Source organism: Salmo salar, chromosome 05, assembly GCF_965601325.2.
Source record: "Salmo salar chromosome 05, fSalSal1, whole genome shotgun sequence".
In the NCBI taxonomy this organism is placed as follows: Eukaryota; Metazoa; Chordata; class Actinopteri; order Salmoniformes; family Salmonidae; genus Salmo; species Salmo salar.
This window is the reverse complement of record NC_138295.1, coordinates 77,728,739-77,745,893: the sequence shown is the minus strand read 5'-3', so window position 1 is coordinate 77,745,893 and position 17,155 is coordinate 77,728,739. Positions and strand designations below refer to the sequence as shown.

Genomic DNA, 17,155 nt, shown 5'->3' with positions numbered 1-17,155 from the left:
GGGAGGGTGGATATGAGAGAGAGAGAGTGGGGAGAGAGAGGGAGGGTGGATATGAGAGAGAGAGAGTGGGGAGAGAGAGGGAGGGTGGATATGAGAGAGAGAGAGAGTGGGGAGAGAGAGGGAGGGTGGATATGAGAGAGAGAGAGTGGGGAGAGAGAGAGTAAGACGTGTCATTAAGAATGTGAGATCAGCTGATGTACTGCTAGTCTGCTGCTTGTGGCTTTGTCTGTGCAGTCAAACGTAACGGTGTAATCACTTGTTCCTGCTATAATGCACCGGTGTGAAGCCAGTGGGTCTCAATCACTTCACACTCTGCTGCTCCCTCAGTGCACGCGTGTTTGGGAAAGAGCTCTTCTTGGGAAAGAGCTCTCAAGTAAGATTTTGACTGTACCGTTTTCCACCTGCTGTATCCTGTGGCCGTGGTGAATAAACGTTGAAACTTGTGTGTGTACCTGTGAGACCTGCTCCATGGTACTCCTCAATCTCTCCATGTCAGTGCTGTACTGTTCTCGAAGTGTCTCGATCTCTTTGTCGTGCGTGGCCACCTCGTCCTTCAGGGCTCCCTTCAGGGCCGTCAGCTCCCTCTCTCTCTGTCTCAGAGAATCCTCCAGCTTCTGCTTCAACATGGACACCTCCGACAGAGACGCTTGACACATCACCAGGTCCTGCAGACACACAATACACACATAACACATTCCTACAGGACAATTACAAAGAGTGCACAACAAAGATCTTGTGTCTCAAGACCACCCAAATGTGTGTTGTGTTACCGTCTTGTTGCCGTTCTCTGTCCTCAGCTCCTCCTGTAGCTCAACCAGTCGGTCCTCCATCTCTCTGACTCTGGACTCAGCACTCTCTCTCGCCATGCGCAACTGACTCAGCCTGACAGAGACCTCGATTTATTCATTTAACCTTTATTTCTACAGGTTATTCTCATTGAGATAAAATGTATTTTACAAGACAGATCTGATGCTCTTTATCTCAACACTAACAAAGAACCTTTCAATAAGCCATCATTATAACCAGCAGGGACCTTTACTTCTGATCCAGCGGCCTGGAGTCACTTTCAACCTGCCTGGTTCCTCTCAAGGTTTCTTTCTACCCAGGTCATTTGTCCTGCTCACTGTTACTCACTCAGAGTGTGTCTGGTGTAGTTCAGTCTTCGTCCTGTCCACAGTCTCCTGGAGCTGCATGTTCTCATCCAGACATGACTCCAGCTCTGCCTTTAACACAGGGTCAGAGCTGCCCACAGAGCCCTATGCACACACACAGTCCTATACTGTAGGCTACATGACCACCACAACATCAGACAACGACAGACAGTGGGGAGGTGAAATATTTAGGAGAACAGGCATGATTCTCTAAACATGCTGTGTGTTCTTCAGAATAGTGTCAGACAGGCGTGTTTCCTCAGTAGAATTCACATACATGATTAAGTGATTATAGGGTGTTAGAGTTAAATACCAGCCCAACTCCCTTAAGCCAACACATGATGACTCATTATCAGATAGAATACTGGGTCCACCTCTAACCCAACAGGTTTAAACTGGTTTAAATCATCTGTGGTCCATTTACATGGCTTTTAGGGCATGTAGTCTGCCACTAAAAACCACAACAGCAGCTCCTCTCAGAACACACACACACGGTGGGCTCAGCTGGTGTGTGTACTGTTGAAACAGCTCACCGTGAGAGCTCCCTAGGTGCCAAACAAACACCATCGCTCCACTCTTTCCATCACGTCCCAAATGATCCCTCCTTCCTCTTTTCTCCTACTCTCCTCCACTCACCCTCCTCTCCTCCTGTAGTGAGGTCTGTAGCTCCATCATCTTCCTCTCCAGATCCCTCTTTTCTCTCCTCCACTCCTCACCAGAGCTCTCACTGGGCTGAGAGGGGGAGAGTGACTTAAGTGGATACCCCATAGAATGACAGCTAGCACCACCAATGACAAACTGAAATAAGAGGATGAGCAGTACTACGGAGGTGTATAGAGATGTATATTAGAGTACTACAGAGATGTATATTAGAGTACTACAGAGATGTATATTAGAGTACTACAGAAGTGTATAGAGATGTGCATTAGAGTACCGCAGAGGTGTATAGAGGTGTATATTAGAGTACCGCGGAGGTGTATATTAGAGTACCGCGGAGGTGTATACAGATGTATATTAGAGTACTACAGAGGTGTATACAGATGTATATTAGAGTACCGCAGAGGTGTATTGAGATGTACAGTACCAGTCAAATGTTTGGACACACCTACTCATTCAAGGGCTTTTCTTTATTTTTACTATTTTCTACATTGTAGAATAACAGTGAAGACATCAAAACTATGAAATAACACATATGGAATCATGTAGTAACCTAAAAAAGTATTCAACAAATCAAAATATATTTTATATTTGAGATTCTTCAAAAGTAGTCACCCTTTGCCTTGATGACAGCTTTGCACACTCTTGGCATTCTCTCAACCAGCTCCATGAGGAATGCTTTTCCAACAGTCTTGAAGGAGTTCCCACATATGCTGAGCACTTGTTGGCAGCTTTTCCTTCAGTCTGCGGTCCAATATGCCAAACCATCTCAATTGGGTTGAGGTCAGGTGATTCTGGAGGCCAGGTCATCTGATGCAGCACTCAATCATTCTCCTTCGTGGTCAAATAGCCCTTACACAGCCTGGAGGTGTGTTGGGTCATTGTCCTGTTGAAAAACAAATGATAGTGGGACTAAGCGCAAACCAGATGTGATGGCGTATAGCTGCAGAACCCTGGTAGCCATTCTGGTTAAGTGTGCCTTGAATTCTAAATAAATCACCGACAATGTCACCAGCAAAGCACCCCACACCATCACACCTCCTCCTCCATGCTTCACGGTGGGAACCACATATGCGGAAATCGGTTCACCTACTCTGTGTCTCTCAAAGACACAGCAGTTGGAACCAAAGACAGATTTCCTAATGTCCATTGCTCGTGTTTCTCGGCCAAGCAAGTCTCTTCTTATTGGTGTCCTTTAGTAGTGGATTCTTTGCAGCAATTCAACCATGAAGGCCTGATTCACGCAGTCTCTTCTGACCAGTTGATGTTGAGATGTGTATGTGCTTGAACTCTGTGAAGCGTTTATTTGGGCTGCAATTTCTGAGGCTAGTAGCTCTAATGAACTTACCCTTTGCAGCATAGGTAACTCTGGGTCTTCCTTTCCTGTGGCGGTCCGCATGAGAGCCAGTTTCACCATAGTGCTTGATGGTTTTTGCGACTGCACTTGAAGAAACGTTCAAAGTTCTTGAAATTGTCCATATTGATTGACCTTCATGTCTTAAAGTAATGATGGACTGTCATTTCTCCTTGCTTATTTGAGCTGTTCTTGCCATAATATGGACTTGGTCTTTTACCAAATAGAGCGATCTTCTGTAAACCAACCTTACCTTGTCACAGCACAACTGATTGGCTCAAAACACATTAAGGAAAGAAATTCCACAAATTACATTTTAACAAGGCACACCTGTTAATTGAAATGCATTCCAGGTGACTACTTCATGAAGCTGGTTGAGAGAATGCCAAGAGTATGCAAACCTGCCAAAGGCAAAGGGTGGCTACTTTGAAGAATCTCAAATATATTTTGATGTTTAACATGTTTTTGGTTACTACATGATTCCATGTGTTATTTCATAGTTTTGATGTCTTCACTATTATTCTACAATGTATACATGTATAAGTACCAACATTTTGACTGGTACTGTATATTAGAGTACTACTGAGGTGTATTAAGATGTGTATTAGAGTACTACTGAGGTGTATAGAGATGTATATTAGAATACTACTGAGGTGTATTAAGATGTGTATTAGAGTACTACTGAGGTGTATAGAGATGTATATTAGAATACTACTGAGGTGTATAGAGATGTGTATTAGAATACTTCTGAGGTGTATAGAGATGTACAGAGAGCACAAAAGTATTGGGACAGTAACACATTGTTTTATTTTTTGTTCTGTACTTTGGATTTTTGAAATGATACAATGACTCCGAGGTTAAAGTGCAGACTGTCAGCTTTGATTGGAGGGTATTTTCATCCATATCAGGCAAACTGTTTCGAAATTACAGCACTTTTTGTAGATATACCTCTGGTCCCCTAAAATGGGCTTGGGACAAATTCACTTGTGTATTAAAAAGTAGTAAAAAGTTTAGTATTTGGTCCCATATTCCTAGCAAACAATGACTACATCAAGCTTGTGACCACAAACTTGTTGGACACATTTGCTGTTTGTTTTGGTAGCGTTTGATACTTTTTTGCCCAATAGAAATGAGTGGTAAATAATGTATTGTGTAATTTTGGAGTTACTTTTATTGTAAATAAGAATATAATATGTTTCTAAACACTTCTACATTAATAATGTGTATACTACCATGATTATGGATTATTCAGAATAATGATGAGTGAGAAAGTTAGAGGCATAAATATCTTACCCTTCAAAAAATGCTAACCTCCCTTGTTATTGTAATGGTAAGAGGTTAGCATGTCTTGGGGGTATGATATAAAACGCTAACCTCCCTTGTTATTGTAATGGTAAGAGGTTAGCATGTCTTGGGGGTATGATATAAAACGCCTAACCTCCCTTGTAATTGTAATGGTAAGAGGTTAGCATGTCTTGGGGGTATGATATAAAACGCTAACCTCCCTTGTTATTGTAATGGTAAGAGGTTAGCATGTCTTGGGGGTATGATATAAAACACTAACCTCCCTTGTTATTGTAAGGGTAAGAGGTTAGCATGTCTTGGGGGTATGATATAAAACGCTAACCTCCCTTGTTATTGTAATGGTAAGAGGTTGGCAAGGGGGTCTAACTTTCTCACTCATCATTATGGGGCGGCAGGTAGCCTAGTGGTTAGAGCGTTGGACTTGTAACCGAAAGGTTGCAAGATCGAATCCCCAAGCTGACAAGGTAAAAAAATATGTCGTTCTGCCCCTGAAGAAGGCAGTTAACCCACTGTTCCTAGGCCGTCACTGAAAATAAGAATTTGTTCTTAATTGACTTGCCTAATTAAATAAAGGTGAAATAAAAAATGATGAAATATTCATTCAGGACTATGCATTCACATGAATGTAGAAGAGTTTAGAAACATATTCTATTCCTATCTGAACATCCAAAACAACCAACAAGTGTGACACTGTCCCAATACTTTGAGCTCACTGTATATAAGAGTACCTTCTTGAGCTTGGGACAAATAGAGATGTATATTAGAGTACTACTAAGGTGTATAGTGCATTCGGAAAGTATTCAGACCCCTTGACTTTTCCCACATTTTGTTACGTTACAGCTTTATTCTGACATGAATTAAATTGTTGTTTTCCATCAATCTACACACATACCCCATAATGACAAAGCAAAATGTATTAAAAATAAAAAACTGAAATATCACGTTGACATAAGTATTCAGACCCTTTACGCAGTACTTTGTTGAAGAACCTTTGGCACCGATTACAGCCTCTTCTTCTTGGGTATGTCCCCGAAGGAGGCTTTTTGCCTTTTGGTTGGCTGTCATGGTAATCATGGTCATGGTAATCTGTTCTTAACGGACTTGCCTAGTTAAATAAAAAAGGTTAAATAAATAATCAAATAAAAGCTTGGCACACCTGTATTTGGAGAGTTTCTCCCATTCTTCTCTACAGATCCTCTCAAGCTCTGTCAGGTTGAATGGGGAGTGTCGCTACACAACTATTTTCAGGTCTCTCCAGAGATGTTCAACCGGGTTCAAGTCCAGGCTCTGGCTGGGTCACTCAAGGACATTCAGAGACTTGTCCCGAAGCCACTCCTGCGTTGTCTTGGCTGTGTGCTTAGGGTCGTTGTCCTGTTGGAAGGAGCAGGTTTTCATCCTGGAGCAGGTTTTCATCAAGTATCGCTCTGTACTTTGCTCCGTTCATCTTTCCCTTAATCCGGACTAGTCTCCCAGTCACTGCCGCTGAAAAACATCCCCACAGAATGATGCTGCCACCACCATGCTTCACCGTAGGGATGGTGCCAGGTTTCCTCCAGACGTGATGCTTGGCATTCAGGCCAAACAGGTTAATCTTGCTTTCATCAGACCAGAGAATCTTGTTTCTCATGGTCAGAGTCTTTAGGTGCCTTTTGGCAAACTCCAAGCGGGCTGTCGTGTGCCTTTTACTGAGGAGTGGCTTCCGTCTGGCCACTCTACCATAAAGGCCTGATTGGTGGAGTGCTACAGAGATGGTTGTCCTTCTGGAAGGTTCTCCCATCTCCAGAGGAACTCTAGAGCTCAGTCAGTGACCATCTGGTTCTTGGTGGTTCCAAACTTCTTCCATTTAAGAATGATGAGGCCACTGTGCTCTTGGGGACCTTCAATGATGCAGAAATGTTTTTGTACCCTTCCCCAGATCTGTGCCTCGACACAATCCTCTCTCTGAGCTTTACGGACAATTCCTTTGACCTCATGGCTTGGTTTTTGCTCTGACATGCACTGTCAACTGTGGGACCTTACATAGACAGGTGTGTGCCTTTCCAAATCATGTCCAATCAATTGAATTTACCACAGGTGGACTCCAATCAAAGGGAAAGGGTCCGTATACTTATGTAAAAACAAAAATTCTAACAACCTGTTTTTCTTTGTCATTATGGGGTATTGTGTGTAGATTGCTGAGGAAAATGTTTTATTTAATCCATTTTAGAATAAGGCTGTAACATAATAAAAATGTGGAAAAAGTCAAGGGGTCTGAATACATTCCGAATGCACTGTATATTAAAGTACCTTGAGTCCCTGGATCTTCTGGAAGATCACCCTGACTTTGTGTCTGATGACTGAGTCACTCTCACTAGTCCTGAGGGGTGAACAACAACAGGTCAAATACACACGGTCAGAAGGATGTTGATAACTGGCCTAAATTAATGTTGAATGACACAGTAAGATAAATGCTGTACCCTTCTCTGAGGACGCTGTAGATGGTCTGCATGACCTGCTCCTCCTCTCTGGTGACCTCTGAACTCTGAAGCAGAAGGTCAGGGGTCACCTTTAGACAGAGCTCAGTGTTAGTATGTTTTTAAACTTTACTGGAGGTATTGATAATGTACTAGCTAAGTATACTAGTTAGTAACCGCTCTCCCCTCCCGTCCAGTCTCTTACCAGCGGGTCTGTCCGATTGGTTGACGTCGTCTCCACAGCGACAAACGTCCCCGGCGGAGCCCGCTGATTGGCTGGGTGGGGCGTTGCCTTGCTGACGGAGCCTTGGCCCCGCCCCAGGCTGCTGTGAGTGGAGGAGGGAGGGGAGGAGTAGGGGTTGGGGGTGAGAGACGGTGAAGAGGAAGAGTAGGGGTTGGGGGCGAGGGAAGGGGAGATGGTGTCTCTAGGGTCCTCTGCTACAGGAGAGCGCCCCCTCTGTTGTTCTCTGGTACTGCTGCCGTCAAACCTGCTGATCAGTCTGTTGACGGGGGTCTGGGGGTGGGGCTGTGCTGGGTAAGGAAGGCTCTGGGGGTGGGGCTGTGCTGGGTAAGGCAGGCTCTGGGGGTGGGGCTGTGCTGGGTAAGGAAGGCTCTGGGGGTGGGGCTGTGCTGGGTAAAGCAGGCTCTGGGGGTGGGGCTGTGCCATGGTCAGGGGGGGCTGCTCTGTTTGGGAAGGATGGAGGTCAGGGGCATTCTGACTCCCCCCTCCCCTCCCCAGTGACCCGTTGAGCCCGGACTGATACGACCCACACATGATATTCCTCCCCATACCCCCCTCCCTCACCCCTCTATCTGTTCCCTCTTCAGCGACCCCAATCCCTCCATCCAGGTTCCCATAGCTACCAGACCTCCCATCCCCTGGTGGTCTCCCAAATCCTCCTCCCCCCTCACTCTCCAGTAATGAACCATGTGACTGTGCCCTGCGTAACGCTCCTCCCTGCCCTTCTCCCCCCTCTCCCTCTCCCCCTCCCTCCTCTCTGTCTCTCCTGCGGGGCAGACTGCCGTAACCCGGGGGGTAGTGGGTACGGAGCTGCACCCCATACGAATCTCCCTTTGGGCCCCCGTCCTTCATAACCACATAGGGTTGTCCAGCAATACCCTGGACCCTGACAGCCACCCCATACTTAGAGGTGGAGGGGGGCTTGGATCTCAGCTGGGTCGAGGGGAGCACCCCTCCTGAGTCGTTGATGAAGCGGATCTGAACGCCGTAGTCCACGGGGCTCTTACGACCTGATGGAGTACTCATACTGGGGAGGGAGAGAGCGAGAGGGGACGGGGCGGAGGAGGAGAGACAGCGAGAGGGGAGAGAAAGTAGAGAGGGGGAAAGACAAAATTAGTACAGCTATTCCAAGTGTTATACTTTAAAGAAGTGAATGTGACAGCAGTAGTTTATTGTTTTCTCTCCCGGGAAAGTAGGTCAACTGAATATCTGACTGGTATGAATATCATGCAGACACACAGAAAGAGGGTGGACTGTGTGTTTCTATTGGGTTTGCAAGTTACAAAGGTGTGTGAGAGAACGAGTCTCAGTGGAGTTGCTTTAGAATGGACTTTGTTCATAGTGACCTTTATTATTCATTAACCTGGAAACACACCCTACTTCCCTCTCTGGCTCCCCTTACGTGTATTCTCCCTCTCTCTCTCTCTCTCTCTCTCTCTCTCTCTCTCTCTCTCTCTCTCTCTCTCTCTCTCTCTCTCTCTCTCTCTCTCTCTCTCTCTCTCTCTCTCTCTCTCTCTCTCTCTCTCTCTCTCTCTCTCTCTCTCTCTCTCTCTCTCTCTCTCTCTCTCTCTCTCTCTCTCTCTCTCTCTCTCTCTCTCTCTCTCTCTCTCTCTCTCTCTCTCTCTCTCTCTCTCTCTCTCTCTCTCTCTCTCTCTCTCTCTCTCTCTCTCTCTCTCTCTCTCTCTCTCTCTCTCTCTCTCTCTCTCTCTCTCTCTCTCTCTCTCCACACTTGGTTTAGTTTTTCCTTTTCTTTAGAAATCCCTGCCTAGGCCAGGCCAGCCCAGCAAAGGTGAGTCTCCTTCCTCAATCTAGGATCTTTATTAGATCAATCAACTGTAATCACACATGATCCACAGCCAGTCCTTGTGAACGATCCTTCCTCTGTTTCCCTCAGTAAGTCAACTCAGTCTCCCTCTACATGTCCCTTTGTCACTCAGTCTTCATCTGAGGTTTTTAAACTGTTGACGTCTGACTGTATCATGTCCATGTGTTGAAATGTCTCAGGAGTTCCCGCCTCCCTCTCTATGGTGACCTGTGCCACGTCAGCTCTCATCACTAGGTCATTATACTGCATGCCTCATTAACATGGTCAGCTCTCATCACTAGGTCATTATACTGCGTGCCTCATTAACATGGTCAGCTCTCATCACTAGGTCATTATACTGCATGCCTCATTAACATGGTCAGCTCTCATCACTAGGTCATTATACTGCATGCCTCATTAACATGGTCAGCTCTCATCACTAGGTCATTATACTGCATGCCTCATTAACATGGTCAGCTCTCATCACTAGGTCATTATACTGCGTGCCTCATTAACATGGTCAGCTGTCATCACTAGGTCATTACACTGCATGCCTCATTAACATGGTCAGCTCTCATCACTAGGTCATTACACTGCATGCCTCGTTAACATGGTCAGCTCTCATCACTAGGTCATTACACTGCATGCCCTCATTAACATGGTCAGCCCTCATCACTAGGTCATTACACTGCATGCCTCATTAACATGGTCAGCTCTCATCACTAGGTCATTATACTGCATGCCTCATTAACATGGTCAGCTCTCATCACTAGGTCATTATACTGCATGCCTCATTAACATGGTCAGCTCTCATCACTAGGTCATTATACTGCATGCCTCATTAACATGGTCAGCTCTCATCACTAGGTCATTACACTGCATGCCTCATTAACATGGTCAGCTCTCATCACTAGGTCATTACACTGCATGCCTCATTAACATGGTCAGCTCTCATCACTAGGTCATTACACTGCATGCCTCATTAACAATGGTCAGATCTCATCACTAGGTCATTACACCTGCGTGCCTCATTAACATGGTCAGCTCTCATCACTAGGTCATTACACTGCATGCCTCATTAACATGGTCAGCTGTCATCACTAGGTCATTACACTGCATGCCTCATTAACATGGTCAGCTCTCATCACTAGGTCATTACACTGCATGCCTCATTAACATGGTCAGCTGTCATCACTAGGTCATTACTCATTAGCATGTCTTCTTTGCACTTATGACCAACCAACTACAACACCAGGCACTAACCCAGTTACCACCCTTCTCCACCTTCTCTCATTCTCTCCCTCTTTCACACACAGACAAACTTTCATTCTCCCTACCTCCCTCACCGACACACACAAAAACAGAGTCCAGAGTTTCTCCTCTCTTATCAGTGTGTGTCATGGTGGTGATAAATCAATGTCAAGCTCTTGTTCCTGTGGATAGGAAGCCCAGCCCCCACACATGCTCCACTCCTCATACACACTCTGGAATGAACTGTGTACAAGCAGGAACACAAGCTCACAGGTGATCAGTGGTGTGGTAAAGAGCGTCAGTGAATACCTTGGTGCAGTTTATATTTGGTGTCCAGTATAAATCAAAGCCCTGGCTATCAGGACGAGAGAGGAGAGAGACACACCATCCCTAGTCAGATTGACAGATTGACAAAATGACTAAGAGGTTGAGGTTATACTCATATCATCTGTCTGTACTGTAATGATATGAGTATCCCCACCCCCAAACTACTTCCTGTGGCTATGCTCATATCATTACAGTACAGACAGATGATATATGAGTATGACAAAATGACTAAAAGGTTGAGGTTAATCTGTCAATCTGACTAGAGGATGAGTGTGTGTCGTGTGTGTTAGGCTTGGCAGAATTATCGTATAAATGTTGTAGCCGACAATTAAAAGGACAACATTGAACTAAAAATAATCGTTATAATACATTAATTTTAGTAGAAAGGGGAATCAACTTTATATTCAAGTAGATAGTTTATGCAATAGAAGTTTTTCTATTTTTAAATGAAGTGGGAAAGATTCAAATTATTTTACAAACAGATCGGCACAGTCGGAAGGAGCAGGTTCATTTGTCTCATTCATTTTGGAGACAGGGGTGTCATTAGGTATGTCCTAACTAGAGGTCGACCGAGTAATCGGAATTGGCCGATTAATTAGGGCCGATTTCAAGTTGACACCGATTATGGGCGATTACATTGCACTCCACGAGGAGACTGCGTGGCAGGCTGACGACCTGTTATGTGAGTGCAGCAAGGAGCCAAGGTAAGGTGCTAGCTAGCATTAAACGTATCTTATAAAAAACAGTCAGTCAATCTTAACATAATCACTAGTTATCTACACATGGTTGATGATATTACTAGTTTATCTAGCTTGTCCTGCGTTGCATATAACCGATGCGGTGCCTGTTAATTTATCATTGAATCACAGCCTACTTCGCCAAACAGGTGATTTAACAAGCGCAATTCGCGAAAAAAAATCACTGTCGTTGCACCAATGTGTACCTAACCATAAACATCAACGCCTTTCTTAAAAGCAATACACAAGTATATATTTTGAAACCTGCATATTTAGTTAATATTGCCTGCTAACATGAATTTCTTTTAACTTGGGAAATTGTGTCACTTCTCTTGCGTTCTGTGCAACAGAGTCAGGGTATATGCAGCAGTTTGGGCCGCCTGGCTTGTTGCGAACTGTGTGAAGACTATTTCTTCCTAACAAAGACAGCCAACTTCGCCAAACTGGGGATGATTTAACAAAAGCACATTTGCGGAAAAAAAGCACAATGTACCTAACCATAAACATCAATGCATTTCTTAAAATCAATACACAGAAGTATATATTTTTAAACCTGCATATTTAGTTAAAAGAAATCCAGGTTAGCAGGCAATATTAACTAGGGAAATTGTGTCACTTCTCTTGCGTTCATTGCACGCAGAGTCAGGGTATATGCAACAGTTTGGGCCGCCTGACTCGTTGCGAACTAGTTTGCCAGAATTTTACATAATTATGACATAACATTGAAGGTTGTGCAATGTAAGAGCAATATTTAGACTTATGGATGCCACCCGTTAGATAAAATACGGAACGGTGTTCATTGTTCATTCAGTATTGTTGTAATTGTCATTATTACAAATATATATATATAGATACAAATCGGCCGATTAATCGGTAGCGGCTTTTTTGGGCCCTCCAATAATCGGAAAACCATACTCGGTCGACCTCTAGTCCTAACTCATTTTTACAGATGCATTATAAGCGCAAAACATTTTGCAACAAAAATGACAATAACCGTGGCCATTTGCATGACAATTAATCATGCCATTGTAATTACAACTCCTGTGTGTACAGTTCAGCTCATCACTTAGCACATACCTCGCCCTAAGACAGACATCCAAAGCATGCCATAGAACAAGCCCCCCCGTCACTGTACATTGGTGCAGACAACCGTAACACGTGCACACAGTCACACACACGCAGTCACACACACCTCCTAATGGCAAGTAGTGGTGAAACAAGTCAGGTCTTTCAGACAGAGGACAACAGAAAGACAGCTACAAGTCAGGTCTTCCAGACAGGACAACAGAAAGCCTAGGATATTTATTTCAGATATAGGTCAACAGATACAAAGGATCTTCAACACCAACCCTTCTTTCTGCATGCATAGGCTAATCATCCATAATCAGTTGTAGAGGTTGAGTTTAAAGCAGTATTTCTAAATCCCTTGTTCTTGGGAGTATGTTGCTGACCTCCTGACATTGATTTATTTCATTCTACAGTTTAATCTAGGCACTTGGCTACTCTAAGGAGGGAGGAGCATTGCTTGCCTGTCCCTAGTACTGAAACATATTGGGAAACACTGCCTGCTTGTGCGCCTGCGTGTGTGAGACAGAGGCTCAGTCTCAGCAGGGAGAACTGACAGTGAATAGGACCAAACATAACAGGAACACAGGAGTGGACCCCAGCCATTTCCCTCACTCTTTCTCTCTCATTCCACCTCCCTTTCTCTCTCATTCCACCTCCCTTTCTCTCTCATTCCACCTCCCTTTCTCTCTCATTCCACCTCCCTTTCTCTCTCATTCCACCTCCCTTTCTCTCTCATACCACCTCCCTTTCTCTCTCATTCCACCTCCCTTTCTCTCTCATACCACCTCCCTTTCTCTCTCATTCCACCTCCCTTTCTATCTATCTATCTTTCTTTCTGTGTGTCAGTGTGTCAAGCCACTTCCAACAGGCCAGTTCAGCTGCTAGCAGTGAAAAGAGACAGCGGAGAGGAGAGGGCCAGGGTAAGGGGAGACAGTCAGGGGACAGAGGGTGAGCCCATCCTATTGTCCAAACGATGTGGAGCAGAAAATGAGGGCAGAAATGCTGGGAACGCAACACTCTTCTCCCCCATGGCCCTCTCCAGCTCTCCCTCAGTCTGTCTGTCTGCCTCACTTATATCACTGTTCTGCACCTGACCCTCCCTCCATCTCTCTAACCTGTCCATCTCTCTAACCTGTCTCTATCCCTCCTTCACTGCCTCCCTCTAACCATCTCAAACCCTCCCTCCCTCCCATAACCTCTCTATCCCTCCCTCCCATCCTAACCTCTATCCCTACCGCCCTCTCTCTAAACTCTCTATCCTTCCCTCCCTCCCTCTCCATAACCTCTCTATCCCTCCCTCCCATTCTAACCTCTATCCCTACCGCCCTCTCTCTAACCTCTATCCCTACCGCCCTCTCTCTAAATTCTCTATCCTTCCCTCCCTCCCTCTCCATAACCTCTCTATCCCTCCCTCCCATCCTAACCTCCATCCCTACCGCCCTCTCTCTAAACTCTCTATCCTTCCTTCCCTCCCAATCCCTCCATCCATCTTCCTAACCTCTATCCCTCCCTCATCCATCTTCCTAACCGCTCTATCCCTCCCTCCCTCCCTCTCTCATCCATCCATCTCTCTAAACTCTCCAGTCTTCCCTCCATCCCCCTAACCTCTCTCTATCCCGCCATCTCTCTCTCTATCCCTCCCCTGGGTTCCAAATCTATGTGTCTATCTCTCTGGAGGGAAGCACATGATGAGGCAGCTGACCGGACCTGCAACAGAGATTGACTGTGGATACTTGTCTGAGGTTAAGACCAACAGGCTTCTGTTTAGCCAGTGCTTCACACCATGTACTTTAGAGAGAATAGGTAAGGGATGGTGCCCTGCAGCCTAACAACAGACTGACTACAGTGTGAGCAGGTGAAGGAGTCCTCACTCAGACTCTAGAGTCCTCAGATTACTGACTCCCTTAAGGCGTCAGCATGCTTCAGTTCAGCTGGCGCCTAGACGAGACCTTTGTTTGAAAAACAAGGGGGGGAAAAAAGCGGCAATAGTACTGTTTGTCCATTTTGAGACGCCGTAGCCAGTGTACACTTCCTCAAAATAGTCTGAATGAATAACTCAAGTAATCTGTCATTAATTTTGACATTTTTGCAGAGGAGATCTTACAGGAAATAAAAATAAAACCTACATCTAAGATGTTTGGTGCAGTTGTCATTCATCTCTTGTTGAATGACAACAAAAACTATTGAAGAATCCCTACTGTTGACCAATCACCAACGAAGCGGCGTAGACTTCGGCTTGCCTCAAGAAAAAAAAAAAAAAGTGCCCCGAACAGCCAAAACGAACAAAAGTCCAAAACGAATTAAAAAAAAGGTCAAAATGTCGTCGTAATATATGCACAAACTCTTCCGAACCGTTTCAGCTGGAATGCATGCAGACGCCTTTAGTGTTTCCTAACCCGCCGGCTCTGCTCTCAAATGTAATTCTCCCGCACTGAATTGAATTAAGGCCACCTCCATCTCTGGGGAGGGATGGGAGAATTGAGAGAGAGAGAGAGAGAGTGTGGAAAGAGACCACTGCAGTATGGAGTCATGGCTGTGGCTGTCTTTGATTCATTCAATAGTGAGAGTAGAGAGCATAAAGTCAGTAGGCTAGAAATCTTTGTTCCCACTTAGCCTCCTCTAAGCTTCATCACGATACTGGACTGTACTCTACAACCAAGGCCTTGTCCCTGCATATAGGGCAGTGCTTCAGTGAAAGCACCTGAAAGAGGATAGCCTTATGACTGTCTCCTTCTGTGGTGACAAATAGATTCCATATCATGACTGATGTTGGGCCCTATAAAATCTGGTAGATTTTTTGCCTGATTTCTCCGTTTTGTTTTTCTAGGTTTCCGTTTTTCGCAGTTTATTCAGGTTCACTCAAAATCACACTTTAATAGAAAAACAAAAGATAATATTGTTCAAATATTGTTGAATTCCATTTTAGTGTCTAGATTCTGTGTTCCATCCAGAACACAGATTTTATAGGGCCCTACTGATGACTGTCAGTCATGAGTGGCTGACGGCTGAAATACCAAAGACTTTCCACATTAATGCTGCTGTCAATAGAAAATGTAAATAACACACCAACTTGGGTCCCCAAGACAGTCCTTCAGTTAAGACTGTTTCCTTGGTGATTGGCAATTCATCCCTTCTGTCTCTTCATTACATTCTTGACTTAGACCAGACCCTTTTCCACTCCTCTCACACTCAAACAGCCATTTCTTCCTCTCTGATTCCAATGGCACTCATTGGCATAATAAAGAAGACTTCAGTGTTGCCAAACGGAACAAAAACACCAAATAGAAGCACCTAATACCCCCCCCCCCCCAGTCACCCACATTCCACACTGTGATGCTCAGTAAACAGCCCCCTTAAACACACCTTCTACCTGCACACTTCAGGGTCTCTGCTCTAAGAGCATCCAATCTGTAAACAGTCTTATCGCGCTCTGTCACTCTCCCTCTGTCAGTCTCTCTCTCCCTCTCTCTGTCTGTCTGTCTGTCACTCTGTGCCTGTGGCAACAGTAAAACATGTCCCTCAGGCTGAGCTTTCTCCCATCTGTCATCAATACACTGCTGTGTTAAATTCTACATACTAACAGCCAAAATAATGCATAGACATCAATGTCAAGTTTAAATTCATATCATCACCTTATCAAACATCTAACACTTGCGATCTAACATCAGAAATGAGACAACACCCTTGCCACTTTCTGTAGGCCACATGTCCATGAGTAATCACTGAATGTTGGCCAATAAAATGACAAAGAATGGTAAATAGTTACGTTTAGGTCTCTTTTGAACAGAGTTCGCTGGCTACATTGAATTCTTCAGTGTATGCGTCATAGTATCATGTAGCGCAAGTGAAACTTGGGAGAAGAGAGGCAGTGAGCCAAGTTGTTGAAGTTGAGCTCTGAGAAAGTCAAATAACTGACATGTAAAAAGAGAACGTGTGCCATTGACAGATGGGTACACTGACTGTACACATGGTTTTAAATGAGAATTCCACTACGGGAGAGATCTAAACGAGGCAATGCAAAGATACACCTGCTCCGTGGCCTTTGAATTCTGAGTGACGTTACTCAGCACCGTTTCGCCATCATTAAAAGTAAACTTAGGGTAAGAAGACACCAACAAGAGAGCAAGTTATCAAAGACTGAGCGGACAAATGTATTAGCTAGCTATGTGTCTGTAATGTGCAAGCCACCAGCTAGAGCTAGCAAGCTAACCCTAAGCTACTGTCATAACTAGCTAGTTAACCTAACTGTCTGGGTTAGTTCGCTAGCTAGCTTGCTAACTAGAGCGAACTAAACAACATCCAGAAACATACCTGCTATTTGGTCAAAGTAGTACAATTCATCAATTTATTTTCGACTTTCGAGTCCTCTTCTGTTGTTTTACTTGGTGTTAATACAGATAATGTTTAAATCGGACAGAAAACACTTCTGAAAGAGCAGAGCATATCCATAATTCGAGACAGACAGATAAATTCGTTAAATGCAGCTCCAACCTGTTACCTTTGTGACCGATGCCAGACGAGCCGCCCAGCCTCGCTAGAGGGAATACAGGTATTGGTTGAGCACATAGCAGTAGGCGGTGCTCTAGACAGCTCCCGCTTTGAATATTGGTGAGTCTGTCTGTCAATCTGTGATACATTGACTCAGGGGAAAGGTCTTTCAGTGGTCTTCATAAATAGAAATAAAAAACTTTGTGAATGAAAATGCCTAGTGCTGTGTTTGTCATAATACATTTTTTTAACTCCTAAGAAAGAGGTAAGCTAATGCAGAAACAAACGAAACGCATCACAACTTGTGTCATGAATCAGT

The 17,155-nt window shown here is 44.6% G+C and overlaps 1 protein-coding gene across 6 annotated transcripts in view; it reads right to left on the bottom strand.

The window, feature by feature from the left end:
• The window catches only part of LOC106594398 (cingulin), a 30,395-nt gene extending 13,521 nt beyond the window's left edge, over positions 1-16,874 (bottom strand). For 5 of the 6 annotated variants that reach the window (XR_014392422.1, XR_014392421.1, XR_014392420.1 and 2 more), the window contains exons 1-8: positions 16,660-16,874; positions 7,126-8,188; positions 6,924-7,012; positions 6,754-6,823; positions 1,788-1,883; positions 1,135-1,256; positions 771-882; positions 453-665 (exon numbers count right to left, since the gene is read on the bottom strand). Coding sequence is in view for 2 of the 6 variants with exons in the window: in XM_045718938.2 (XP_045574894.2) it covers positions 453-665; positions 771-882; positions 1,135-1,256; positions 1,788-1,883; positions 6,754-6,823; positions 6,924-7,012; positions 7,126-8,187 (1,764 nt within the window). In the remaining 4 variants the exon portion in view is untranslated. The remainder of the gene's footprint in view (positions 1-452; positions 666-770; positions 883-1,134; positions 1,257-1,787; positions 1,884-6,753; positions 6,824-6,923; positions 7,013-7,125; positions 8,189-16,659) is intronic. The other variant, XM_045718942.2, reaches the window with a different exon arrangement.
• Between the last annotated feature and the right edge of the window lie 281 nt (positions 16,875-17,155).